The sequence below is a fragment of the Pipistrellus kuhlii genome, unplaced genomic scaffold (assembly GCF_014108245.1).
Source record: "Pipistrellus kuhlii isolate mPipKuh1 unplaced genomic scaffold, mPipKuh1.p scaffold_m20_p_127, whole genome shotgun sequence".
NCBI classification, from domain to species: Eukaryota; Metazoa; Chordata; class Mammalia; order Chiroptera; family Vespertilionidae; genus Pipistrellus; species Pipistrellus kuhlii.
This window is the reverse complement of record NW_023425435.1, coordinates 1-26,638: the sequence shown is the minus strand read 5'-3', so window position 1 is coordinate 26,638 and position 26,638 is coordinate 1. Positions and strand designations below refer to the sequence as shown.

The 26,638-nt window shown below is 63.9% G+C and overlaps 1 protein-coding gene across 2 annotated transcripts; it reads right to left on the bottom strand.

Moving 5' to 3' along the window:
* Nucleotides 1-1,248: 1,248 nt before the first annotated feature.
* MFSD6 (major facilitator superfamily domain containing 6) lies at nucleotides 1,249-25,620 on the bottom strand. Of its 2 annotated transcripts, XM_045580430.1 has the most exons (8): nucleotides 25,503-25,619; nucleotides 17,906-19,525; nucleotides 11,562-11,659; nucleotides 6,234-6,395; nucleotides 5,085-5,183; nucleotides 3,945-4,225; nucleotides 1,672-1,696; nucleotides 1,479-1,550 (listed from the first exon to the last, which is right to left on the bottom strand). In XM_045580430.1, exons 2-8 carry the CDS (start codon nucleotides 19,477-19,479, stop codon nucleotides 1,540-1,542), a joined length of 2,250 nt encoding a protein of 749 aa, XP_045436386.1. In that variant the 5' UTR covers nucleotides 19,480-19,525; nucleotides 25,503-25,619; the 3' UTR covers nucleotides 1,479-1,539. The 2 variants fall into 2 exon arrangements, with proteins under 2 accessions (XP_045436385.1, XP_045436386.1); XM_045580429.1 differs by lacking the exon at nucleotides 1,672-1,696 and having other exon boundaries at nucleotides 1,249-1,550; nucleotides 25,503-25,620.
* Nucleotides 25,621-26,638: the final 1,018 nt, after the last annotated feature.

Sequence of the window (26,638 nt, the reverse complement as noted above, 5' to 3'; positions counted from 1 at the left end):
AGGGCGGCACAGGGCGCACAGACCAGGGGGCGGGGTCTGCTCCAGGGGAAGCACTTCCACGGGCGTGGCCCACCGTGGCCCTCTAGGAAACGTTTAAAACAGCGTTTACTTTTATCCCGGCAGAGCAGCTGCACCCGCACACGGCGGCTCCCCAGCGCACACACCGGAGCCATAAGCACAAACCAGACACGACCGGGCAGTAAGGAGTCAGCGGCTCGGTGCCCTCGGGCGAGGCCGGCCGCGCCTTTATTTCCGCAGTCACATAAGCACAATAAATACGTCGGTTCGCGAAGGTCGCTTGGATGCGGCGTGGTAACCTATGGTACAGTACGTCTCGGTTCGAGTGCAAAAATAACCGCCTGCTTCTCTCCACTTCTCTCCCTTATTATTACTCTGTAAGCTGCGTTTTGTGGGGCCGGACACCCTCGCGTGGGGCTCCCTCTCCCGACGCAGTGCCGGCGGGCGCAGAGGTCATGGGCCCGAGTGACAGGGCCAGGGGTCAGCGAGTGGCCCTTCCTGACGTCCTTCCCTTTCCTCCCTCCTCTGCGCCCCCAGCGACTGCCCACGTGGGCTTGGCCCCATCCTCCAGGCCCCCTTCCCCGGCTCCCCGGCTCCCCGGCTCCCCGGCTCCCCGGCTCCCCGGCTCCCCGGCTCCCCTCGTAGCAGCCTGCGTGGTCCCGACAGCAGTGGTGTCTCCACAGCAGCAAACCCGTAGCCAAGCCCAGTGTCTGACTGCCCCTCCACCAAGCGCAAACCCACCCACCACATACCGTTACCCGTGGCCCCCCAGGCCCTTACAGCGAATCCTGCTGTTTGGAAACAGTGCTGCTGCTTAAGGAAAGCCTCAGGAAGGCAGCGGCTAACGCCCGCCCAGCACAGGGCCTCGGCCCAGGACACGGGTGTGTGTGTGTGTGTGTGTGTGTGTGTGTGTTTGGGATGCGCCCGGCTCCGGGCCTGAGGCCCACGGGGAGGACGGCCTGTGGACGCTCTGCTCAGGGACCCGCTGCTTCCCTGGCAGACAACGCCCCTGCGAGCTCGGAGGGACCTCGAGGCCCGCGTCCGAGGACCAACAGACGCCGCGGCTGCTCCCGCCGCTGGGTTCTCCCTTCGTACGGGTTCTACCGGGCGCTCTTCCAGGACAGCGAGGCGGGCTCCTCCGGCTGCGCTGGGAACCCCGTACCCGGAACAGTGACAGCGCCCCTGAGCGCCCCCTCCACCCGCCCCCCCCCCCGCCACTCCAGCCGCTGGGGGGCCGCGGGTGTCCACGCTGACGGCAGGTGCTCAGGAGCGGGTGGTGCGGAGGCTCCGGGGGGCGTGTGCCGGGGGCCGAGGCCGGTCCATGCAGGGGAGGCGGGCAGGCCTCAGGGGCCCCCGGCGGCGGGCAGGGCCTGGGCGCCCCCACCCTCCTCCGCTGGCGGGCAGGCGCCGGGCTGGGCGGGGCTGCTGGGCGGCGGCGGGGACGGCGGGCTGGCGGGCGGGCTGGCGGGGACGTCGCGGGGGCCGGGCCGGGCTCCGGCGGGGGCAGAGGCTCCCCGGGTCTCACTGGTCCCCTGGGAGGAGAACGGAGGCGGCTCAGTGCCAGCCCAGCAGCCAGCACTGTCCACACGCCTCCGGGAGGCCGGCCGGGAGGCCTCCGGGACCGCGGGCGGGGGAGGCGGAGAGAGGGCTTACCTTTCGTCTCTTTTCCCGCGGGCATCTGCCAGAGCCGCATGGAAAACACAAAGACCGTGAGCGCCGGGACCGTGGGCAGAGGACCGCCGCCCGCACCGCCAGGAGCAGCTGAGCACCCAATGGCGGGCGGGCCGGAGCCGTCCGTGACCGTGTCACCGACCGCCCGACTCCACTCAGGAGAGGCAGCTCCCAGGCCAGAACGGGAGGCCCCGGCAGCACGGACCTCCCCAAGCTCATGTCTGCGCGCCCACAGCGCCTAGTGTGGCCACTGCTCCCCGGACCCCGCCTGCTCCTCAGCCTGCCCACGGCATCGGGACTGCAGACGCATCGACGCAGAGAGCTTAACCCAACATCAGAAGACGTGTTCCAGCTCCAGTGGCACAGCCTCTGCCTACACCTCCACTGCGCACCTGCCATGGGGCCCTGAGCCGCCCAGACCTCCCGCACCCGCCACTGAGCCGCCCGGACCTCCCGCACCTGCCACTGAGCCGCCCGGACCTCCCGCACCCGCCACTGAGCCACCCAGACCTCCCGCACCTGCCACTGAGCCGCCCGGACCTCCCGCACCTGCCACTGAGCCGCCCGGACCTCCCGCACCTGCCACGGGGCCCTGAGCCGCCTGGACCTCCCGCACCCGCCACTGAGCCGCCCGGACCTCCCGCACCTGCCACTGAGCCGCCCGGACCTCCCGCACCCGCCACTGAGCCGCCCGGACCTCCCGCACCCGCCACTGAGCCGCCCGGACCTCCCGCACCCGCCACTGAGCCGCCCGGACCTCCCGCACCCGCCACTGAGCCGCCCGGACCTCCCGCACCTGCCACTGAGCCGCCCGGACCTCCCGCACCTGCCACTGAGCCACCCGGACCTCCCGCACCCGCCACTGAGCCGCCCAGACCTCCCGCACCCGCCACTGAGCCGCCCGGACCTCCCGCACCCGCCACTGAGCCACCCGGACCTCCCGCACCTGCCACTGAGCCGCCCGGACCTCCCGCACCTGCCACTGAGCCGCCCGGACCTCCCGCACCCGCCACTGAGCCACCCGGACCTCCTGCACCTGCCACGGGGCCCTGAGCCGCCCGGACCTCCCGCACCTGCCACGGGGCCCTGAGCCACCCGGACCTCCCGCACCTGCCACTGAGCCACCCGGACCTCCCGCACCTGCCACGGGGCCCTGAGCCGCCCGGACCTCCCGCACCCGCCACTGAGCCGCCCGGACCTCCCGCACCCGCCACTGAGCCGCCCGGACCTCCCGCACCCGCCACTGAGCCGCCCGGACCTCCTGCACCTGCCACGGGGCCCTGAGCCGCCCGGACCTCCCGCACCTGCCACTGAGCCACCCGGACCTCCCGCACCTGCCACTGAGCCACCCGGACCTCCCGCACCTGCCACGGGGCCCTGAGCCGCCCGGACCTCCCGCACCCGCCACTGAGCCGCCCGGACCTCCCGCACCTGCCACGGGGCCCTGAGCCGCCCGGACCTCCCGCACCTGCCACTGAGCCGCCTGGACCTCCCGCACCTGCCACTGAGCCGCCCGGACCTCCCGCACCTGCCACGGGGCCCTGAGCCGCCCGGACCTCCCGCACCTGCCACTGAGCCGCCCGGACCTCCCGCACCTGCCACGGGGCCCTGAGCCGCCCGGACCTCCCGCACCCGCCACTGAGCCGCCCGGACCTCCCGCACCCGCCACTGAGCCGCCCGGACCTCCCGCACCTGCCACGGGGCCCTGAGCCGCCCGGACCTCCCGCACCCGCCACTGAGCCGCCCGGACCTCCCGCACCTGCCACGGGGCCCTGAGCCGCCCGGACCTCCCGCACCCGCCACTGAGCCGCCCGGACCTCCCGCACCCGCCACTGAGCCGCCCGGACCTCCCGCACCCGCCACTGAGCCGCCCGGACCTCCTGCACCCACCACTGAGCCACCCGGACCTCCCGCACCCGCCACTGAGCCGCCCGGACCTCCCGCACCCGCCACTGAGCCGCCCGGACCTCCTGCACCCGCCACTGAGCCGCCCGGACCTCCCGCACCTGCCACTGAGCCGCCCGGACCTCCCGCACCTGCCACGGGGCCCTGAGCCGCCCGGACCTCCCGCACCTGCCACTGAGCCACCCGGACCTCCCACAGATTCAAACCCGCATGCAGCTGCACAGCTGACAGAGGCCTGCCCCGGGGAGGAGGCCGGCGGAGGAGGGAAGCCTGCCCAGGGGAGGAGGCAGCAGGGAGGAGCCTGCCCCGGGGAGGGGGGCTGACAGGGGAGGAGGGGCTGGGGGCACTACCTGTAGAGGCTGGACCTCGGAGGCGGGGCTCTCCCGGGCCAGCCGCATCATCTCCTTGACCTGGTAGAGGGCGTAGACGAAGGTCACCCAGGGGGAGGCGCTCACGCCCCAGGCGGGCTTGCTGGCGTCCTCCTGCTCCTCCTGGTGCCGGGTCTTCCTGGGCGGCAGGCGCGGCTCCGCGCGCGGCAGCGCGTCCTCCGGCTGCTGCTGCACCAGGTCGATGGTCGCTATGGGGACGGGGCTGGATGGAACCGGGATCCTCTCCGCCAGCATGGTCTTGTCTGGAGGGAGAGAGAGCCACGCTGCAGTCAGCGCTCAGAGCTTTCTGCGTCCTCGAGCAGACACGGACCCGAGCGGACGACCCTCGCCCCCGACCCCCGACCCCGCCACGTGGCGGCAGCCATCAGCGCTGTGTCCCAGGGGCTCCTCGGCGGACTCGCTGCAGAGCTTGGGGGTTCTCTATGGGCTCTGGGTGTGACCCCTACGGGCACCTGTATTGGCACTGAGTGGACCGGCTAGTACTGGTCTTTCTTCCTAAGTTTACGTCAAAGAGCAGAGGAGATTCATCTTCTGGGGCCTCCTTGCAGGGCGTCATCGACCTTAACGTCTACGTGTTTATGAAACGTCCCGTTCGTCCACCTCAGCTCTCACATCTGGGGCACCGGCTTCAGCTCGGAGGCTCGGGCCCACGCACAGGCCCGCCCGCGTGAAGACAAGCGTCCAACAGGGAGGCCTGGGACGGCTCTTCATCGGCCTCCCAGCAGGCCTGACACCGAGGCGGGAGGGAGGCGGGAGGCAGGGACGGTGGTGGAAGAACAGCGTGAGAAGACCCAGCACTCACAGGTAAACTCAGAGAGATCAACAGCACGTCCCATCCCTAGTAGGACACTTGCTGGTGGCCTTACGTCTGCTCGATTCAGAACTGGAGAGATGTAAAGCCAACGCTGCTAACCAACATCACAACAGGCTGCCCCAGTGACCCGTTCTCTTCCGTGGCTCCGCGCCCCCCCCGCGGTCCGCAGGAGCCCCTGGGCGCTCCGGGGAGACCCGGTCCCGGCCACCCCCCCCCCCCCCGGGCTCCGCGGGCCGTGAGGTCCCGTGGCTGCGCCCTGCGACCCCAGGGCAGCACGGGCGGCCTACCGTCCTCCTCGTCCGGCACGGCCAGCCACTGGATCAGGGCGAAGAGCAGCAGGATCGCCAGGCAGCTCATGCCGATGCCCCGGAAGGTGGCTGCGGCCCCTGTGGAAACCGCGAGCTCTAGGGGGGCCCAGGGCCGGCAGGCAGCCCTTCCTTCCCCAGACTCAGTGCTCCCAAGCACAGGGCACGGCGGCAGGGCCTGGGATGAACAGGTGGCGGCCGTGGCCACAGCGACATAGAGTGGGACACACGCGGCCCGGGGGGTGTCAGGGGGTGTCAGGGGGCTCAGAGGGCCCAGGGGGTGTCAGGAGGCTCAGAGGGCCCAGGGGGGTGTCAGGGGGCTCAGAGGGCCCAGGGGGGTGTCAGGGGCTGTCAGGGGGCTCAGAGGGCCCAGGGGGATGTCAGGGGGTGTCAGGGGGTGTCAGGGGGCTCAGAGGGCCCAGGGGGGTGTCAGGGGGCTCAGAGGGCCCAGGGGGGTGTCAGGGGGCTCAGAGGGCCCAGGGGGGTGTCAGGGGCTGTCAGGGGGCTCAGAGGGCCCAGGGGGTGTCAGGGGGCTCAGAGGGCCCAGGGGGGTGTCAGGGGGTGTCAGGGGGCTCAGAGGGCCCAGGGGGGTGTCAGGGGGTGTCAGGGGACATCAGGAGGCCCAGGGGGGCATCAGGGGGCCCAGGGGGTGTCAGGGGGCTCAGAGGGCCCAGGGGGGTGTCAGGAGGCTCAGAGGGCCCAGGGGGGTGTCAGGGGGCCCAGGGGGGTGTCAGGGGGCCCAGGGGGTGTCAGGGGGCCCAGAGGGGCATCAGGAGGCCCAGGGGGGGTGTCAGGGTGCCCAGGGAGTATCGGGATGCCAGAGCACCCAGGGGGCATGAGGGGGCTCAGGGGGGGGGCATCAGGAGGCCCAGGGGGGTGTCAGGGGGCCCAGGGAGTATCGGGGGGCCCAGGGGGGTGTCAGGAGACCAAGGGGGGCATCAGGAGGCCCAGGGGCTATCGGGGTGTCAGGGAGCCCAGGGGGCTGTCAGGAAGCCCAGGGGGCTGTCAGGGGGCCCAGGGAGTATCGGGGGGCCTGGGAGAGACCGTGACCCAGAGGCTGCCCCTGCCCGCCCTCAGGAGCAGCTGGGCTCACGGAGGGTCCCTGAAAGGGGGGGGGGGAGGCGCTCTCACCGAAGTAGTTGACCAGCACGCCGCCGACCATGGCCCCGCAGCCACGGCCCAGGCCCAGGTGCAGGCCCTGCAGGATGCCCTGGGCCGACGTGCGCAGCTCGGGGGGCACCGCGGCGCTCAGGTAGGAGATGCAGGCCGCCCAGATGGCCGCATGCGTCACGCCTGGGGGCACACACACACACACACACACACACAATAACAATAAGTTAATACAGACTCAGTGCCCTCGGGGGAGCAGCCGCCTCAGGCCGGTCCGAGCAGGACGCCGCCCTGAGACACGTTCGTCTCCGAGAGGTGCGTTCTATGGCAGGTGACCAGAGTCCCGCTCTCTAACAGTCTGTCCCCCGTCCCACGGCGTTTTAAAAAAAGTCCCGATTTTTAAAAAATGCCTCGGGGATGGGGGACAAATTGTTAAAAAGCGGGCTGTTCCGGAAAAGCGGGGCGTCTGGTCACCTTAGTTTTACTGACCCGCGGGTGACGTAGCATTCCCAGCACCACTGTCAGGTGTACTGTGTGTGGCATCAGTGCCTTCCCCCCTGCAACCTTCACTGCCCCGTCCACCACTTCTCCCTGAACCGAACGCCCCCTCACACAGGCCCTGGCAGCCCGTCCTACTTCCTTCTTCTTTTTTTAAATATGTCTTTATGGATCTCAGAGAGGACGGGAGAGGGAGAGAGAGACATCCAGGATGAGAGAAAATGGTCAATCGACTGCCTCCTGCACGCCCCCCACTGGGGATCGAGCCCGAAATCCGGGCCTGTGCCCTGCCTGGGAACTGAACTGTGATCCCCTGGTTCCTAGGTGGACGCTCAACCACTGAGCCTGGGGCTGGGCCCCATCCTGCCCTCCGTCGTGCGATGTGAGTGCCCTCGGGGCTCGTGGACGTGGCCCGCGGTGCTGGTCCTTCGTGCCCCCGCCCTTCCCTCAGCATCACGGCGCCAGAGCCTCCGCCCTGCAGGGCGCCCCGCACGCCTTCCCTCTGGGGCACCGGGAACAGGCTTCCTTACCCGCCCGGCGGGGGGCACTGGGGTGTAGCCACCTTCCGGCTGCTGCCAAGAGCACCCTTGGGTGCACATGTCTGCCGGAGTCCCCGCTGCCCGGTCCGGGGGAGTGCGCCCAGAAGAGGAGTCACTAGGTCCTGTGGGCAATGATCTGTTTGACCGGCTAACAGCCACGGTGTTCTGAATCTGAGTAAAAAGGTCACCGCTTGCAGCTATAGCTCATGGCGTTCCAGTGGCTAGAACTCGTACCACCGTCACCGCCCGTGTCCACCCCGGAAGGCCGGAGCGGCTCCCCTCGCCCTGGCAGCCGGCTTACTGTCCACACTGTTTATAACCACGGCGAGGGCGGGGCAGCTCAGGGAGGGTGTCTCCGGGGGTTGGATTTGCTTTCTCCATGACTGGTGGGCACCTCTCCTTTTCCCTTTTGGTTTGTCGGCCGTTTGTGCATCTTCCTCGGGGAAAGGGCTGTTCAGACCTCTGCTCGCTGGTTTAGACGGGGGTCAGGTAGGTTTGGGGTTTGGGATTTTCTTGTTGTTGAGTTGTAGGAGCTCCTTCTATATTTTGGGTATCGGGCACCTATATTGGCATTAAGATTATTTCCAACTTTTTTCCATTATAATTAGCAGCACGCTGAACACTGTTGGAGAAACAGCTTTTTACGTATCTTAGATTATGTCCAGGGCCTGGCATTCTACAGGCGGGGTTCGCTAACAAAGGGATGTAACCAGTTTTATGCGCTTTTAACATACAATTCCCATCTGTCCCCATTCACAGTGCCTCATCGCCTGCTTTGTTATAGCGTCACCATCTGCTGGGAGGGAGGGGGAACAGAGGTGACTGGTGTGTGTGTGTGTGGGGGTCATTTTGATGCAGAGCCGCTCACACTGTGCGGAGTGACTGCAGCGGAACGCTGCTGTAAACGTAATGAAGAGGCAGTAACAGGCTCACAGGCGGGAGGGCTGAGAAGTCGGGGTTCTGGCGGGCTGAGCCACAGACTTGCTCCTGGAAAAACAGTCCGAGTGCAGGTGCTGCCCTCCGAGACTCAGCCTGCGCTGTGGGAAGCTGAACGGAGGGATTCATATAAACTAAGACTTAATCCGACATTAGCCTGCTCCTGGACTGACCTCCTTCCTCCTTCCGGAAACAACCACCCCTGGACGGAACATGAGAGTTAATTGTCCTCAAGATACTGGACCTCAGCCACAAGGAGAGTAGCTGCGAGGAGGGGCAGGGGGAGCCCCGCTTACTGCCTGGGGAGGGTGTGAAGGCTTCAGGCAGGGGAGGAGTCCCAGGTTGAGGAGGTGGAGTGGACAGTCTGGGGGCTCAAGGCAGATGGAGGTCCAGAGGTGAGGACCAGGGAGGAGAGAGGACAGGGAGGAGAGAGAGGACGGGAGGAGAGAGAGGGCGGGGAAAAGAGAGGATGGGGAAGAGAGAGGACGGGGAGGAGAGAGAGGATGGGGAAGAGAGAGGACGGGGAGGAGAGAGAGGACGGGAGGAGAGAGAGGGCGGGGAAAAGAGAGGATGGGGAAGAGCGAGGATCAGGGAGGACAGAGGATGGGAGGAATCCTGCAGGAGTTGCCCTCAAAGAGCCACGGAGAGCCTCTCAGCACAGCGCTCGGCCGGAGCCGGGCCAGGAACAGTACCCGCCTCACCGGCCAGACGGGAAAAACTCGATTCCTGGGCGGATGGGCGGGTGGGTACGGAACATGGGGTGACGGTGACGACAGAACCCGCCCTGGTTGAACACGCTCCACCTCCTGACCTCCAGCAGCCAGCCAGACCGAAGGGCCCCCGTTCCCAGACCAAGCCCAGCACAGGGCACAGACACGGGCGGCCGGGGGCAGGCCACAGGCCCGGCCCGGCCCGGCCCCTCACTCGGTCACGGGGACCAAGCACCGCCTGCCCCTCCTCGCCCGCCCGCCCCGAGTGAACAGGAGAACATACACCAGCGTCCCTCCGCTGACGTATGCTCCTGGCATCACTCCAACGAGTTACTTTTTAACCAGGAACGGGCTAGCCGGTGAAGGTAGCATGCGCGCTTATTTAGTTTCCACAAAAGTCAAATAAAATATTTGCTTTGCCGGGCGGAACAAACTGCAGCCTCTCCGAACGGAGCAGTGCCTGCCAGGGATCTTAGCTATAAGAGCTGGCACCGTGATATTATTAAATACGTTATTAAAGATGCTGTCACCGCCATTTCTTTTCAGATACATATGTATGTGTTGTTTTTTTCATTAACACTAAGGAAAAAACTCAGCAACATGCCCAGAACTAAAATAAACTTATTCAAAATTTACTGAGATTCAGCAGTAACCTCCAACATAGGTTTTAAAATCATGTCTTAAAGATGAATCATTAGCCCTGGCCGGTGTGCCTCAGTGGATAGAGCGTCAGCCTCTGGACTGAAGGGTCCCAGGTTCGATTCTGGTTAAGGGCATGAACCTTGGTTGCAGGCACATCCTCAGTAGGGGGTGTGCAGGAGGCGGCTAATGGATGTTTCTCTGTCATAGATGTTTCTAACTCTCCCTCTCACTTTCTCTCTGTAAAAAAAAAAAAAAAATCAATAAAATATATTTTTAAAAAAGAACGATGAATCATTGAACTCCTGAAACCTCACCAAATGGTTGCAAAGACTGTCGGATGGCTCCGCCATTGTGTCCGTGTCGGCAGCCAAGCGCAGGGTGGACGCACAGAGAGAGATGGGCCTACTCATTTATGTAACCCCAAAATAACACGTATGTTGTTGCTCTATTTTTAGATCAGGTGTAATTTCAGCAGCTCTTCTCTTCAGTGGGAAGGCTTGGGCACACGCAAAACCTCCCAATGATAGGGTGTCCACCGTTCTTTTCTAAATCTCAGGGTTCCCCAAAACGTGGAGCCTCCTGAGGTCAGAAGGCGGGGTGGCCCCCTGAGGCTCTCTGCAGCTCCTGGGGGGCGAGCCGGTGGCAGACGGGAAGGCTGCTCTGGCTGGGCTCCGCTCTGCTCTCTGGGCGGATTAGATAAGGGCAGAGCCCCCTGAGAGCAGCTCCGGCAGTCACTGCGGGGAGGGCAGGAAGGCCTACGGCGAAAAGGCTCTTCCGAAAGCCGAGGAGCGGAAGCCGCTCGGCCCGTCTGCCCCAGCACTGCCCGGGCGGCCGAGGACGCAGCCTCACGGTCACGGACGTGGGAGGACCTACATCGCTTCCTGGGAAAGAAGCAGTCCTCCGAGGGGCCTGGCGGTCGCACCCCTTAGCACACACAGGCAGCGGCAGGTGTGGCTCTCGCTCTTCCCCGGGAGCAGGCACCCTTGTGATCGTGCTAATGACCGGGAACTCCTGCCCGTGTTTGCACTCCAGTCTGTCTGGTCCTCTGCTTTTGAAAGGGTGTAAAAGCCACCGGAAATCTAAAAACCCTCCCCGTCCTCCCCCGGGTAAGCCAGCACGGGAGTCCGGACAGCTGTGCTCCCCGAAACAGCTCCTCTGAGGTCTGGGGGGGACGCAGGCCATCAGCTTTACTTTTCCTGAGAGAACTGGGGGAAGGGGTCGACGGTTCTCCTCCCTTTGATGACATAGTGTGCGCCCTTAGTCGGCGGCCTGGGTGACTGTTTGCACTGGAGCTATCATTGTGTTAAAATGAATCCTCAACCGAGCATGTTTTTTCCCATCGACTTTCAGAGAGAGTGGAAGGGACGGGGAGAGACAGGGAGAAACGTGGATGTGAGAGAGACACAGATTGGTTGCCTCCCACATGCCCCCAACCAGGGCCGGAAGTCTGCAACCGAGGTACATGCCCTTGACTGGAATCGAACCTGGGACCCTTCATTCAGTCCACAGGCCAATGCTCTATCCATGGAGCCAAACCAGCTAGGGCAGCATACTGGGCAGAGGCCTGAGGGGGAGACCACAGCCTGCCGTAGCCTTAGTAATAAATCGCGAGCTGTGACCAAAGTAACCGAAGCTATAAGGTAATGACAACTCATTAAGTGTCGTTACTCTACAAATACAAACCACCAAAATCCCTACAGGACAGACCATCTAATTTAAAAAACACTCGGATGTCCACGCCCAACCATTGTCCACTGGAGTTTATTCTCAGTTCCTCTTCCTTTGTTTAACCTCAGGGCGTGGGTCTGATCCAGCTCTGCCTGGCTCCACCCAGGCGGCCGGCCTGCGGAGTGACTGGGGGCCCGGAGGCCCCTCTTCCCTGGCACCCCCTCATTCAGACGGAGCACAGCCCCTGCTCTGTGCAGTTCCCTCGCTGCACAGGGCGGTGCAGTGGGCAGAAAACAGCCCGCGGGAGGGGGGGGGGAACGAGGGAGGGGAGGAGGGGGGGAGGGGCAGACACTCACCCTGGAGCACCTCCATGGGCAGCACGGTCCAGGCGTTCTCCAGGTAGGAGATGTAGATGTAGCGCGCGGTGTTGCAGGCCAGACCAATGTACAGAACCCTGCGGACGCAGAGCAGAGTCAGTGGGGCTTGGGGGGTAAGATACATTACATACTATGTTCCCTTTTTTCCATCATTGACCCCATCTAGCCCACCCCAGGCCTTCACCACCCTATTGTCTGTGTCCCTGGGTTATGAATATATGCATACAAGTTCTTTAGTTGATCTCTTCCCACCCACAAGCCCCCTCTTTCCTTCTGTTCTCCCTGCCCAGCCGCCCAGCCCCCAGACCGCCCTCCAGGCCAAGCCGGGGGATGAGGGCTTCAGGAGGCAGAAGATGCTCCTCACATAGCTGCCCTCGGCTCCCAGCTGGCCCGTAAAGGCAACATCCTTCCTGAGCCCCATCCGTGCGGGAGGGGGGTGTCAGCTAGCCTGGGCACCCGCCACCTGCGGTGACACGGCTTCCTTCCGGGCGGAGGGGGCACCCCTGGAGGACCGTCCTCCCCACGAGGGGCAGGCCAGGAGGGACAGGGGAGCGTGGCTGTGGACAGGGCCTCACCCCAACCCCCCCAGACACCACACCGGCTCACAGGCCACGCTCAAGGGCATCCCAGCTGCCAGCCGGTGTGGCCAATAAACTGGAAATCTCGTCCTTTTTCCTCTTGGTTCCTGGTCTGTTTTTTAAAGCATGAAGCCACTTGCTGCTTCCCCCTCGCAGCCAGCACCACGAAACCACAAGTGAGAACACCACCAGCCCGGCCACGGCTGTGTGTCCAAGCACCGAAAGTCACACAGGCTCACAGGCTCGCTCTGAACAAAACACAGCCTGAGGGCGGGGATTCCTCCCTCCTGGCTGCTTCCCACTTCCTGTGGGTTTTCCCAGCCTCAATGCTGCTCCTGTTCTCTAACTCAGGAGGAGGGAAACTAGAAGGTAAAAGAAATAAACCAATACGACAGTCTCTGGCATTTTCCTCGTCTCTAGCGCTCAGCTGTATTTTTACGTTAAAATCATTCCTATAGCCGAAGCCGGTTTGGCTCAGTGGTAGAGTGTCGGTCTGCGGACTGAGGGGTCCCGGGTTCGATTCCGGTCGGGGGCATGTACCTTGGTTGCGGGCACATCCCGTTAGGGGGTGTGCAGGAGGCAGCTGGTTGATGTTTCTCTCTCATCGACGTTTCTAGCTCTCTATCTCTTTCCCTTCCTCTCTGTAAGAAATCAATAAAATATATTAAAAAAAATTATTCCTGTAAATATTGTCCTTTTCCAAACACTGGATGGGGAGAGGAGATGCGCCGAGGATCAGCCGGCATTAACTGCGGGTCTGGGACAGGCAGGCGGGAGAGAGAAAAATAAAATAAAATAAAATAAAATAAAATAAAATAATAAAATAAAATATAAAATAAAATAAAAATAAAATAAATAATAAATAAAATAATAAATAAAATATAAAATAAAATAAAATAATAAAATAAAATATAAAATAAAATAAAATAAATAAATAAAATAATAAAATAAAATAAAATATAAAATAAAATAAATAATAAAATAATAAAATAAGGGTTGGGTGGGGACGGGATGGGAAGCGGGTAAGGGCCTGGGTGAGCCCAGGATTGGGAAGGTCGGGGTCAGACTCTGTGGGTGTGATGCTCTCTGAACTGGTCTGTCTGAGGGGAAGTCTGTGTCTCGGTCCTCTGTGATAAAAAACCCGCTCCGCACACTCGCTAACGACCCACCCCCAGGGTCCGTCTGGGACACAACAAGCAGAAGAGCCCCCGGGAAACTCATGCGCAATCCACACAGTCACGCAGGCCCGTGTCTCCTCCTCCGGGGCCAAGCCGGCCTGCGGGAGCTCACCCAGCCTCCGGGGACCGGCAGCGGCCACCGGCCTCCTCCCCCTCGGCTCTGCCGGGAGTCCTCCCGGGACAGGCACCAGCCTCCCGCTGCCTCCCGGCTGCCCTCAGAGGCTGGTCAGGCCGCACACGCTGGGCTGCGGGGCGGGCGGTGTCCGTTTTATCTGGGCACTTAGAGGAGCTGAGAACTCAGTGCGTCCGCAGCGACAACGTCTAACATAGTCTCCAGTCAGCTGATAAGCGGCGAAGGCAGAACTTTCTAGAAGAGCTGTTCTCCCGAAAGGGCGCTTCTCCCGTGGCCACGGGGGTCACGGGCGGGATGGCTCTCCCGTGGGGCCGTTCACGGCGGGCGTTTGGGGTCGCTGACCCCTGTGTGCCGATGCCGGTCTCTGAAACGCCGGAAAACGCCCCCGACACCCACACGCCCGCTGCTGAGCACCTCGGTACGGCTCAGAGCATGCTTCCTGCTCGGGTGGCAAAGAGCGGCGTGTGTGTGTGTGTGTGTGTGTGTGTGTGTGTGTGTGTCTGTGTGTGTGTGTGTATCTGTGTGTGTCTGTGTCTGTGTGTGTGTCTGTGTGTGTGTCTGTGTGTCTGTGTGTGTGTCTGTGTGTATCTGTGTGTCTGTGTGTGTCTGTGTGTGTCTGTGTCTCTGTGTGTCTGTGTGTGTGTCTGTGTGTCTCTGTGTGTCTGTGTGTCTCTGTGTGTGTGTGTGTGTCTGTGTGTGTGTGTGTGTCTGTGTGTGTGTGTGTGTGCGTGTGTCTGTGTGTGTGTGTGTGTGTATCTGTGTGTGTCTGTGTGTGTGTCTGTGTGTCTGTGTGTGTGTCTGTCTGTGTGTATATGTGTGTGTCTGTGTGTGTCTGTGTCTGTGTGTGTATCTGTGTGTCTGTGTGTGTGTCTATGTGTGTGTCTGTGTGTGTATCTGTGTGTGTGTGTCTGTGTGTCTCTGTGTGTGTGTCTGTCTGTGTGTATCTGTGTGTGTCTGTGTGTGTCTGTGTCTGTGTGTGTATCTGTGTGTCTGTGTGTGTGTCTATGTGTGTCTCTGTGTGTGTGTCTGTGTGTGTCTGTGTGTGTGTCTGTGTGTGTCTGTGTGTCTCTCTGTGTGTGTGTGTCTGTGTGTCTCTGTGTGTCTGTCTGTGTGTATCTGTGTGTGTCTGTGTGTGTCTGTGTGTGTCTGTGTGTGTCTGTGTGTATCTGTGTGTCTGTGTGTGTCTGTGTGTGTGTGTGTCTGTGTGTGTGTGTGTGTGTGTGTGTGTGTGTGTGTCTGTGTGTGTGTGTGTGTGTGTGTGTGAGATCTAGAGCTGGAAGGTGCAGAGAACAAATCACACCTTCCAGCTCTAGGTCGTAATTCTCCTACTTTTGAGACTACAGCTTATTACTGAAGAGTCTATCTGAAGCAGCTCTCCGTGGCTTTCCCTCCGCACGGAACATCAGCTTCCCGGCAGGCCGTGGGAAGGCACAGAGGAGCAGAAATCCACCCACAGACGGCACGCCGGAGCATCTGAACGACTGATCAACAGTGTCCTAAAGGATCGGGAGGGAATCGCAAACGGACCAGGATGCTTTTTGAGGGGATGTTAGTGACAGCACAGACATTCCAACTTGGCCGCCGTAACAACACCAACTCCTGGTGCTGCACGAAGTCCCTGTTTCCATCCAGTTCCAGGGGGCTTGCAGTTACGATCAACATCGTAGACTGGAAGACTGACAAACAGCAAAAAAATAAATAAAAAAGGAACTGAGCCCTTGCTCTGCCGGGCACTGTCTGAACAATGGCCGTGCTCTCTCACCAGCCCACACAGAAGCCGGGCGGGCACCGGAGGCCCCGTGCACAGAGGACAGAACAGACCGTGTCCGCTGTCCCAGGCCGCACAGAGCCAGGTGCCGGCCGCCGGCAGCCTGACCGCCCCGCGGTGACCACCGGGCACAGCCCAGGAGCGCCTCCCCAGGAAGGACGCCCTCGTCTCTCCCCATCTCCGCCCGCTCCCCCTCTCCCCGTCTCCGCCCGCTCTCCCTCGCCGTGTCTTCTGTCCACGACAGCCAGAGCCGGCTCCCGGGGCGGCGGAGCGGGCTGGGCCCCGGCACGGCGAGCAGCGCGCAGACGACCCCTGGTGTCCACCTTGGGGCGCTCGCTCCACGCAGGACGCACAGGCCACGTTTCCACGAGCCCAGGAGTGTGGGCGTCGGCGAGGAAACAACCGGGCAGCCCTTCTCTCCTCCCGCGGCACCTGCTCTCGATCTCACCGTGGCCCGGGCGAGCCCGTGCCCACCCGCCCTCTCCGTCAGCTCCAGGCTCACGGTCCTCAGCTGCACCAGACGTTCCTGACCGACAGTCCCACTTCAGCCAAACAGACCAGCGCTGCAGGCGAGGGCTCCCCATGCTGATGCTCCTTCTGGTCTTCTCTTGGGGCCAACGCTGACGCCTGGCGGTCTCTACCTCACGTTCTGCACCCAGACCCTCTGCCAGGCTCACCTTCCCAGTCCACCCCTTCCCTCGGCTTCTGTTGCCCCTTCCCCGTCCCGTCCCGCCCCCCCACGACAGCTCAGCCGGGCCTTCACTTGGGGGTCCCCACGCACTGCAGGTAAGTGCAAACGAGTGAGACCACAGCCTCCCTGCTCTGCGCCCAGCGACGGCCCCTCCTGCCCAGGACGGAGTGTGAGACCTCCGTCCCGCACCCCCGGCCTCAGCCCCCGTTCCCGCCCTCCTCCCCTCCTCCAGGGCTCACCTCCATGTCCTTCCACTGGGACCCTCTCGCCTAAATCCTCCCGGCCCGCCCTGAACACACACGTGGGGATAGATCTTCACAGCACAGGTAGCACGGCTCCCTCAGAGCGTGTACAAGTAATCTCCACCCACTATGAGACGAAGTCTTTCCGCCGTTCTTATGGAGGTGGAAGTGTGTAAGGAAGAAACCGTGTTCCCTTAAGAAACAGGAGGAAGCCGAAACCGGTGTGGCTCAGTGGATAGAGCGTCGGCCTGAGGACTGAAGGGTCCCGGGTTCGATTCCGGTCAAGGGCATGGGCCTTGGTTGCGGGCACATCCCCAGTAGAGGGTGTGCAAGAGGCAGCTGATCGATGATTCTCTCTCATCGATGTTTAACTCTCTATCCCTCTCTCTTCCTCTCTGTAAAAAATCAATAAAATATATATATATATAAAGAAAAGAGAAAGAAAAGAAACAGGAGGACTGGCCCTGGAGGGAGCCTGGGACCTGCGTCTGGGCGCCTCCACACGGGCCGGGCTCTGCTCAGTGACAGCGCGGGTCAGAGGTCTGAGAAAGACGGGACGGGGCACAGCCGCCCACAGCGAAACAAACCAGACGCGGAAAAGCAAACGTGCAGCTGTTTGGGGAGAAGGATGGTCCTAGGCTGAAACTTTATAGGACATTCTCTCCAGCGGGTCAAAGGGAATGAGAAGGAGAGCGCTCAGCGTTTCTCAAGTCGTGTCCGCGTCTGTGTGTCCGACCTGTGCAGAGTCAGGAGTGGGCAGGCCGCCTCTCCTGTCCCGGCCGGTGCCGGTGCCGGTGCCGGCGGCCATGCGCCTTCCCTGAGGCCAGCCGGGCTCCTGCAGAGCCGCCATCGGCTCGCCACCTGCAGACCAGCCCAGGGAGAAACACCGCAGGGGGCCAGCGTTTCGGCTTTTGGCCAAAAGGACTCCCTGGAACATTTCAGGCAGGAAGGGGATGGTTAAGTGTCCCATGTGCTCGTGGCAGATAAAAACAAACGCATGTCACAATCAGGAAGCTCTGATAAGATGTGTTCTCCACCGTGAACCGCAGGAAGTGGGGGCCGCCCACAGGCTCAGAACGAGGGGAGCAGACCTCTGCGCACAGGGTGGTCCAGGTCTGTGTGCGGGCGAGTGGCCCAGTCCCTGAGGGCTGCGGAGACAGGGCCCTCTCACCCCCTCCCGCCCCCTCCGCTGTGCCGCCCTGTGGGGCCCGGAGGCCCCGGGGTGACAGGCCCGGAGCGGGCGCCCCGCCTTGGGGCATGCCCTCCCAGGCCCTGCCTGTCGGTCTCAGAGAATCCCGTGAGGCTCCCTCCTCCCTCCCTCTCGCTTCTTTTTTAAAGAGAAAGCCACAGCCAAAACAGGTGTGGCTCAGTGGATAGAGCATCGGTCTGCGGATTGAAAGGTCCCAGGTTCAATTCCGGTCAAGGGCATGTACATTGGTTGTAAGCACATCCCTGGTGGGGGGTGTGCAGGAGGCAGCTGGTCGATGTTTCTCTCTCATCATCGATGTTCCTAACTCTCTATCCCTCTCTATTCCTCTCTGTGGAAAATCAATATATATCTATATCTATATCTATGTCTATATCTATATCTATATATAAATATATATATTAAAGAGAGAGAGAGAGAGGGAGGGGGGGAGAGAGAGAGAGAGAGAGAGAGAAAGCCCTGCTCCCACCCCACACGGACGATGGCCCTGTCCACGAGGGCCGCGGGGCCACGGGAAGGCTCCTACCTGATGTGGCCGATGAGCTCGATGAGCTTGTGGCTGAAGAAGTAGGCCGTCAGCTCGGACACGTGGCTGAGCACGGAGCACACGCCGAAGAGCGTGGTGGTGCCGTTGAGGTCCTCCAGGTGCCAGTAGAGGAAGGTGAACACGAAGCCGTAGCCGAAGCCCATGAACCAGGCCACGAAGAGCACGGAGCCGTACTGCACACTGCACAGCAGGCGCAGCAGGTCCCAGAAGCTGGCGGCCCGCGCGCGGCCGGTGGCCGGCACCTCCTGGGCGGACTCCGTGGGGCTGCCGCGCTCGGCCGGGCCCTCCGCCTCCTGGCCGCGGCCCTCCCCGCCCCGGAGGTGGCCGTAGCGGAAGCGGAACTGGGTGGCCACGGCCAGGGCCAGGGTCATGAGGACCCCGAACACGATGAACACCACCTGGTAGTTGCGGTTCTCGGGCGGCCGGCAGCCCTCGCCGTGGACCAGCACCCCGACGTGGGTGTAGTCGATGCCGATGCCCACGGACAGCATGGCCAGGCCCCAGCCCAGCGAGCCCCACATGCGCTGCAGCCCGTAGCGGTCCCGGTGCCGGCCCAGGTACTGCAGCGTCACCGTGTCCACGATGGTGACGGACGAGGCGCTGAAGAACTCGCCGACGATCACCACCACCAGGATCACCAGGAAGATGGCCTCCACCTCCTGCTGGTCGTACACCAGCGCGGCCTGGTCGGAGGGCGGGGCCCTGGGGGTCGTGGCCGCGGTGGCGGCCGCGGTGGCCGCGGTGGTCTCCGCGGTGACCGTCCCCGGGGCGGCGGGGGCTCCGGTGCTCGGGATCAAGGCCGAGTCCCCGCCGAGGTCCGTGCCACCGGCCGTGTGCGGGGGCAGGGCGGGCGGGCCGGTCCCGGGGGCGGCCGCGGGGGAGGCGGGCGGGTCCGTGGCCGGGACGCCGGGCGGGGTCGGGGTCGGGGTCGGGGTCCGGGGCAGGTCTCTCCTCCCCCGCGGCCTGGGGGGCGGCGTCTCGGCGGGGACGAGGGAGGCGCTGGCGGGCGGGAGGGCGGGCGGGCGGCTGGCGTTGGCGGGGCGCGCGGTGGGGGGCGTCTTGGGCACGCACCGCAGCGTGGCGGGCCGGACGAAGCCGATGCCCAGGTTGAAGAGGACCCAGCACAGGAGCGAGAAGAGGAGGACCACCTTGCCCTTCCTGAAGCGGTCGGCCACCACGCCCCAGAAGGGGGCGCTGCAGAACTCGATGAAGTAGCGGATGCCCACCAGCAGCCCGCTCTGGCTGGGCGACATGCCCAGCTGCTTGTAGTAGACGGGCAGCAGCGGGTACAGCGAGCCGTAGGCGGCGTAGAAGAAGAAGTAGAAGACCTTGGAGACGAGGAGGTCGTTGCTGACCTTCACGCAGTGCCGCTCGATCCAGTCCGCCTCCTCCTCCTCCTCCTCCTCGGCGGGGGCGGCCTCCGTGGCCGGGGAGGAGGGCGTCTCGCGCTCCTGCCCCCGGGGCGCGCCCTGGAAGGGGTCGGCGAGCACGTACTTGCGCTTCTGCTCCTCCTCGTCATCCGTGAGGATGGCCACCTTGTCGTCGGCCGCCATGGCGCGTCGCCGTCCGAGAGGCCGCTTCACCACGGGGACTGCGGGTCTGCGGGGGGAGACGGGAGGACGGCTTAGCGAGGACACCGATACGTGTGAGCACAGAGCCCCATCGTGCGGACGCCCGCCGAGGGTGTCAGACGCCAGCCCGGGAGGACCAGGAGTGCTTCTCCCCACGGGCCCCCTGCGGCCGTGTGACCCCGGCTCCAAGAAGCTGTCAGACATCCCGGGTTCCTTCTGGCCACCGACCGGCTCATCGCATCTGCCGGGGACAGGCTGACAGCTCAGGCTCATGCGAATCTGCTCACGGATTCCTACCAAAAACGCCCAGAGGACAGGGATTGTGTCTAAACCACAAGGGGAACCGAAAACAAATCGTATTTACTATAGCTCCTGGGTCTTACTGCTCCAGCATAACCACCGGACGGGGAAGTCCAGAATAGTTAGGACGTCAAGGTGGCCAAAGCCGTTCCGTTTCCAGAGAAAAACAGAGCGAGGCTCCCGATTCCAGCCACTTGAAGGAGAAGCACTGGCACCGGACTTGGTGCTGAGCCGTCGGAGGACACGGGTGAGGCAGCAGCCGCCTGAGGCCGAGGTCGCACACGCTTTGCAGACACACGCTCAGCGATGGCCGCTTGAGAAAGTGAAAACCAAAGATGAAATCTTGAAAGCAGCGGAACAGGAGTGACAGCTCACCAACGAGGGAAAACAACTCCCAAACCCACGAGTTCTCATCAGAAACCACGGGCACCAGAGGGAGGAGCCAACATTGCTTACGTGCTGAGAGGAAAGAACTGTCCATCCAGAACCCCACATTCAGAGGAAAAGTCCAAAAGCAGAACGCTACAGAACCACGTTCCTTACAAATAGAGATTCAAATGTCCCTGGCAAAACATTAGAAAAGAATATTTAGAAATATGTAACAAGAACTGTGTGCAGTGACCGAGATGGGTCTACTCACGGTGCAGTATTTGAAGACCACCATATCAGGATGCTGAGGAGAAGAGAATGGGGACCCCTCCACTGACAAAATTAAGAAGTCATTCATGGAAAGTTCCAGAAAAGCAGGAATGTAGGCGACCCTCTCCGTGGCGAGACCTTAGGTACCACTGCACCCAGTGGGTCAAGACTGAGTGCTGCCAAAACCGGTGTGGCTCAGTGGATAGAGCGTCGGTCTGCGGACTAAAGGGTCCCTGGTTCGATTCTGGTCAAGAGCATGTACCTTGGTTGTGGGCACATCCCCAGTAGGGGGTGTGCAGGAGGCAGCTGATAGATGTTTCTAGCTCTCTATCCCTCTCCCTTCCTCTCTGTAAAAATAAATAAATAAATAAACAAGCAAATAAATAAATAAATAAAAATATTTAAAAAAAAAGACGGAGTGCTCTTTCTCTCCACAGCGAACAGCGCAAGCCTGTCTGTCCTCACCACTCTTATGCAACGTGGTGCTGACGTCCCTGCCAGTGCTATCAGGAAAGAGAAATCATGCCGATCCAAAGGGAAGAGAGAAACTGGCTTTACTTGAAACAACTGTCTATGGAAGAATTCCCAGGAAATCTCCAGAACCTTTTAGAACCAGTGAGTTCAACAAGGTCACAGGATACAAGACAAACATAGAAAATGTCAGCTGTGCTTCTGTCTACCGGCAATGAACACCAGACACCAACCTTTAAAACAGAATCCCACTTACAACTGCTGCAAGAATGAGCAGTACGTCAGCAAAGCCCACAGGACTGCGTGTTGAAAACTGCAAAATGCTGGTAAAGGAAACCGAGGTCTCAGTAAAGGGAGAGACACGTCATGTTCAATGCTCCTCAGATTGGTCTGCGGGTTCAACACAATCCCTATAAAATCCCAGCACGGTTTTCTTGCAGATGTAGATAAGATTGTTTGAAAATGTATATGAAAACAATTGTGAAAAAGTAGCTTTATTATAAGCTACACAGAGATCAAGACCGTGTGATATTGGCAGGACAGACACATGTATCAATGGGACAGAAGAGAGAACAGGGATAAATCCCACAAACATTCCCAGCTGCCTTCTGACAAAGATGCAAATACAATTCAATGGAACAAAGGTGCCTTTTCAACAAACGGTGCTGAAGAAACGAGACCTCAATAGGCCAAAAACACACACCCACCAACCTAAGACTCGCACTTTATACAAATATATACTTTACACAAACTCAACATGGGTCATGGGTTCAAATGCAAAACCACAGAACTTCTATGGGGGGAAATGGGACAAAGTCTGCTCTCGTGCTGGGCAGGAGGGTTGGTGGTGGTCGTGGTCTCAGGCTTTCTCAGGAACGCCCTGGGCCTCCTTGGGCAAGTGTCTAGAGCATGTCCTGGGGTTCCCTGGCACCCGAGTTTACCAACGGTGCTAGTGAATTCACATCCACATCCACAGGACGCCCACAGCAGAGGCAGGAAGGACTGGTGCGACAGGGAGGCTGGGCCGTGGCTCTGGCCCCCGAGAGGCTGTCTATCTGCCCTCGTGTGCCCCCCAACCTGGTCCCTCGTGGCCTGAGCAGCTGGGAGGGTGAGTCCTCCACAGACTCGGGGACCTGCCCGGTGTGCGGGCTCGGAGGCCTCTGGGCGCCCTCCTGCTGGCCCCTGGCCACTGGGCACTGAGCGGGGGCCCGGGCCTCCCTGTCCGCAGGGCACCGATTTCCCCACCCGGGACCCACAAATCAGGCCACTTCCTCCTCCCAGTTCTCCTTTTAGCCAGAGCCGCCGCTCCCGGCCGCCTTGACCCAGCGTCCCCGTCTTCCTCCCCTCAGCTCCGGCCTCCGAGCCCACCTCCGAGCCCCCGTGTCCTCAGTCACCGGCCATCACCGCTCCCCCCCATCCCAGGCGCAGAAGCGAAGCGGCCGCCTGGCTTCCAGCTTCCCACCCGCACTCCCATCGCACCCCTTCGGCCCCCCATCACAGTCCCACTGCGCCATGTGCAGAGGGCGGAGACCTAGAGCACAGCACTGGGCAGGCTTGGGGGTGCCGGGGTGGGGGCGGGGGGAGGAAGTCTCCGCCGCACACGTTTGCCGCTGCGGGAGCCGGTGCCGTGCCGGGAGGGCCTCGCAGTGTGCAGAGAAGCTGGTGGGCACGGAGCTGGCACTGCCCGCCGCCCAGCACAGCAGGCCTGGCAGCGGTGGGGGACAGTGGGTGCGGCGCCATGCGCGGGGACAGCGGGTGTGGGCGCCGTGCACGGGGACAGCGGGTGCTGTGTGCGGGGACAGCGGGTGCGGGCACAGCGGGTGCTGTGTGTGGGGACAGCGGGTGCCGTGTGCGGGGACAGCGGGCGCCGTGTGCGGGGACAGCGGGTGCTGTGTGCGGGGACAGCGGGTGCGGGCACAGCGGGTGCTGTGTGTGAGGACAGCGGGTGCCGTGTGCGGGGACAGCGGGCGCCGTGTGCGGGGACAGCGGGTGCTGTGTGCGGGGACAGCGGGCGCCGTGCGCGGGGACAGCGGGTGCTGTGTGCGGGGACAGCGGGTGTGGGCGCCGTGCGCGGGGACAGTGGGTGCTGTGTGCGGGGACAGCGGGTGTGGGCGCCGTGTGCGAGGACAGCGGGTGCTGTGTGCGGGGACAGCGGGTGCGGGTGCTGTGTGTGGTGTAACCGTGGCATCCACCCGTCTCCCCCAGGCTCTCCTTCTCCAATGGCCTGTCTTGCTTTTGCCTGACGCTGACCACAGCGCAGACACCCCGCATCACCGCTTCTGCTTTCCCCGCGGTTACGACACCAGAGGCAGCCGGCCAGAGCCGGAGGGCGGAGAGCCTGACTGGGCACCTCCGGTGTGCTCGCTCGCTCCCACACTGGCCTCCACCTGAAACACACGTGCATTCATGTCGATGCTTCCTACACAGCGGATCTACGGACCCACGGCAGCCTGGGACACACGGACGTGGAGGGGAGCTCACCGTCAAAGACAGGAAGCCAGGCCGGGCCCGGAGGGGCGCGGCTCGATGGCCCTGAGAGCAGGGGCGGCGTGGGGGCCCCCGGGCTCCGGGCCAGAACCCCAGCTCCAACCAAACCCCTCCCCGATGGCGGGGTTTGTGCAAGTTCCTTCCTCCGAGCTTCCCGGCAGCGCCTACGCTGGAAATCAGGGCTGAGGAGTGCGTCCGCAGAGCAGCTCGCCGGGCCTGGGAACCGGCTAACCCACACAGGGCAGCGCACCCAGACCGGCCGCAGCCTTCCTCCTGTTTGCCTGGGCTTAGCCTGCCTTGTGTTTTATTGTCGCCCGATTTGTGCGGACACACCAGGGGCCATCAGCATAATGACTGTGAACACGCTTAACTGCTTCATTCCCGACTGCCACCCTCACTCCTCCTGCTGGCCAGCAGCCGGCCTCTGCCAGCCGTGAGGCACACACACCGCCTGACGCCCGCTGGTGAGGCAGCCACAGCCACAGCTGACCTTCCCCAGGAGGAGGCCTCTGTCCCCCTTCCCTGGCCAGCGGCCTCAGGATGCCCCCAGCTGGCCAGCGGCCTCAGCGATGCCCCCAGCTGGCCAGGTGCCCTCAGGATGCCCCCAGCTGGCCAGCGCCCTCAGGATGCCCCCCAGCTGGCCAGCGGCCTCAGTGATGCCCCCCAGCTGGCCAGCGACCTCAGTGATGCCCCCCAGCTGGCCAGGTGCCCTCAGTGATGCCCCCCAGCTGGCCAGCGGCCTCAGTGATGCCCCCAGCTGGCCAGGTGCCCTCAGTGATGCCCCCCAGCTGGCCAGGTGCCCTCAGTGATGCCCCCCAGCTGGCCAGCGGCCTCAGCGATGCCCCCCAGCTGGCCAGCTGCCTCAGTGATGCCCCCAGCTGGCCAGCTGCCCTCAGGATGCCCCCAGCTGGCCAGGTGCCCTCAGGATGCCCCCAGCTGGCCAGCGCCCTCAGCGATGCCCCCCAGCTGGCCAGCGGCCTCAGTGATGCCCCCAGCTGGCCAGCGGCCTCAGTGATGCCCCCCAGCTGGCCAGCGCCCTCAGCGATGCCCCCCAGCTGGCCAGCAGCCTCAGTGATGCCCCCCAGCTGGCCAGGTGCCCTGTCCCGGGAGGGGATGCTCTGCAGACAGGATCTACCAAATGGGCGTCTGCTCTCATCACATGTTGACGGTCCATTCCGTGGTTGCCCCCCCTTGACACTCATCCATCCTAGAGGCTGAGGTCCACCTGGGTTAGACTTCCTCAGTGTCCCACACGTCCAGAACGCTGAGGGGGCAGGCAGGGCCCTGGGCAGACAGCTGTCTGCCAGCTGGGCCCAGCCTCGGCTCTTTGATCCGGTTCCGGCCAGGCAGGGCGGTCTGTCTGTCCCGGCAGCTGTGAGGCGGGCATTAGCATGTCGGGGACAGGAAGTGCTGTGGCTGCCGGGTGTGTGTGTGGGAGAGGCCGATGCGCCGTGTGCCAGCCTGGGCGAGGGCACCTGTGCCCGAGGGAGCTGCTCTGGGCCCCCACCCAGTCTGGACAGGGACCCCCCACCCTCTCCGGGCTCCGACGCAGGCCAGCTGGGAGCACAGGTGGGCACTGCTGCGGGCGGCATGGGGAGGGAGAGGTGTTATTATTGTTATTATCATTATCATCATCATCGTCGTCGTCGTCGTCGTCGTCGTCATGACTCTGTAGTTATTGCCCGGGCAGCAGGTGCTGTCAGTTTCCTCCTGGTACTCAGCGGCCTCCCGTCCCCGCTGCCCGGCCCCGCCGCCCCCTCTCCGGGTGTTTACCCGCCGGGGCCGGGGCCGGGCCGGGGACCAGGCCGGATCGGGGTGTGACCGGAGGCCCGGATCCCGGCCCAGCCCTCTCCTCCGCCCGCGGGCCTTTGTCTGCGCGCCGGCTCCTCCGGTTCCGCTCCCGGAAGTGCTCCCGCCCGGGCGGGTGCGGGTGCCGGCGGTGCGGGCGAGCCCCGGCGGGCGCCGGAGGATGACAGCGCCCCGGGAGGGGGGAGGGAGGGCCGGGGGAGGGACCGCAGCCCCGCGCCGGCCGGCCTGCCTCCCCGCGGCCCCTCGGCAGCAGGTGCCCGCGGGGGAGGGAGGGCGCGGGGTCCCGGAGGCGGACTCACCTGCTGCGGGCGGGCCGGGCGGCGGGGCGCGCGGGGCGGGGGGCCCCCGGGCGGCCGGCGGGGTCGGGGTGCGGGCGGCGCGCACCATCTCCTGCCGCGGCTCCGGGCGGCGGGCGGGGCGGGCTGCGCCCAGGCTGGCCCGGCGCCGCTCCTGCTCCTCCTCCTCCTCCTCCTCCTCCTGCTGCTGCTGCCGCTGCTGCTGCGGCTCCTCCCGCTCCTCCCGCTCCTCCCGCTCCTCCCGGCCTCCCCCAGCCGCCCGCCCCGCCCGCCGCCCGGCGGCAGGTGCGCGCTCCGCCCCCGCGGCCGCGTCAGCGCCGCCCGCCCGCCCGCCCCGGCCGCCAGGGGTGCACGGAGGGGGCCTGGCGGCGCCGGGGGCGCCCCGAGGGGGCCGAACAGCCCGCCCGGGAGGAGGAGGCTGGGCCCGGGAGGAGGCGGAGGGGCCGGGGTGCAGCCGCGGGGACGGCCGGGTCCCGGCTGGTCCGGGACGCGCTGCCCGCGCTGGGTCCCCGCCTGCAGCGGCCGGGCTGCCGGGCGGCCTCGGCGGGCGGCGGGGCGTTGGGGGGCGGACGGCGGGCAGCGGGGCGTTGGGGGCGGACAGCGGGCAGCGGGGCGTTGGGGGCGGACGGCGGGCAGCGGGGCGTTGGGGGCGGACAGCGGGGTGTTGGGGGGCGGACGGCGGGCAGCGGGGCGTTGGGGGGCGGACAGCGGGGTGTTTGGGGGGCGGACAGCGAACAGCGGGACGTTCGGGGGGCGGACAGCGACGGCGGGGCGTTGGGGGGCGGACAGCGGGCAGCGGGGGCGTTGGGGGGCGGACGGCGGGCAGCGGGGCGTTGGGGGCGGACAGCGGGGCGTTGGGGGCGGACAGCGGGCAAGGGGGGCGTTGGGGGGCGGACAGCGGGCAGCGGGCGTTAGGGGGCGGACGGCGGGGTGTTGGGGGGCGGACAGCGAACAGCGGGACGTTCGGGGGCGGACAGCGGACGGCGGGGCGTTGGGGGGCGGACAGCGGCAGCGGGGGCGTTGGGGGGGCGGACAGCGGGCAGCGGGGCGTTAGGGGGCGGACGGCGGGGTGTTTGGGGGGCGGACAGCGAACAGCGGGACGTTCGGGGGCGGACAGCGGACGGCGGGGCGTTGGTTGG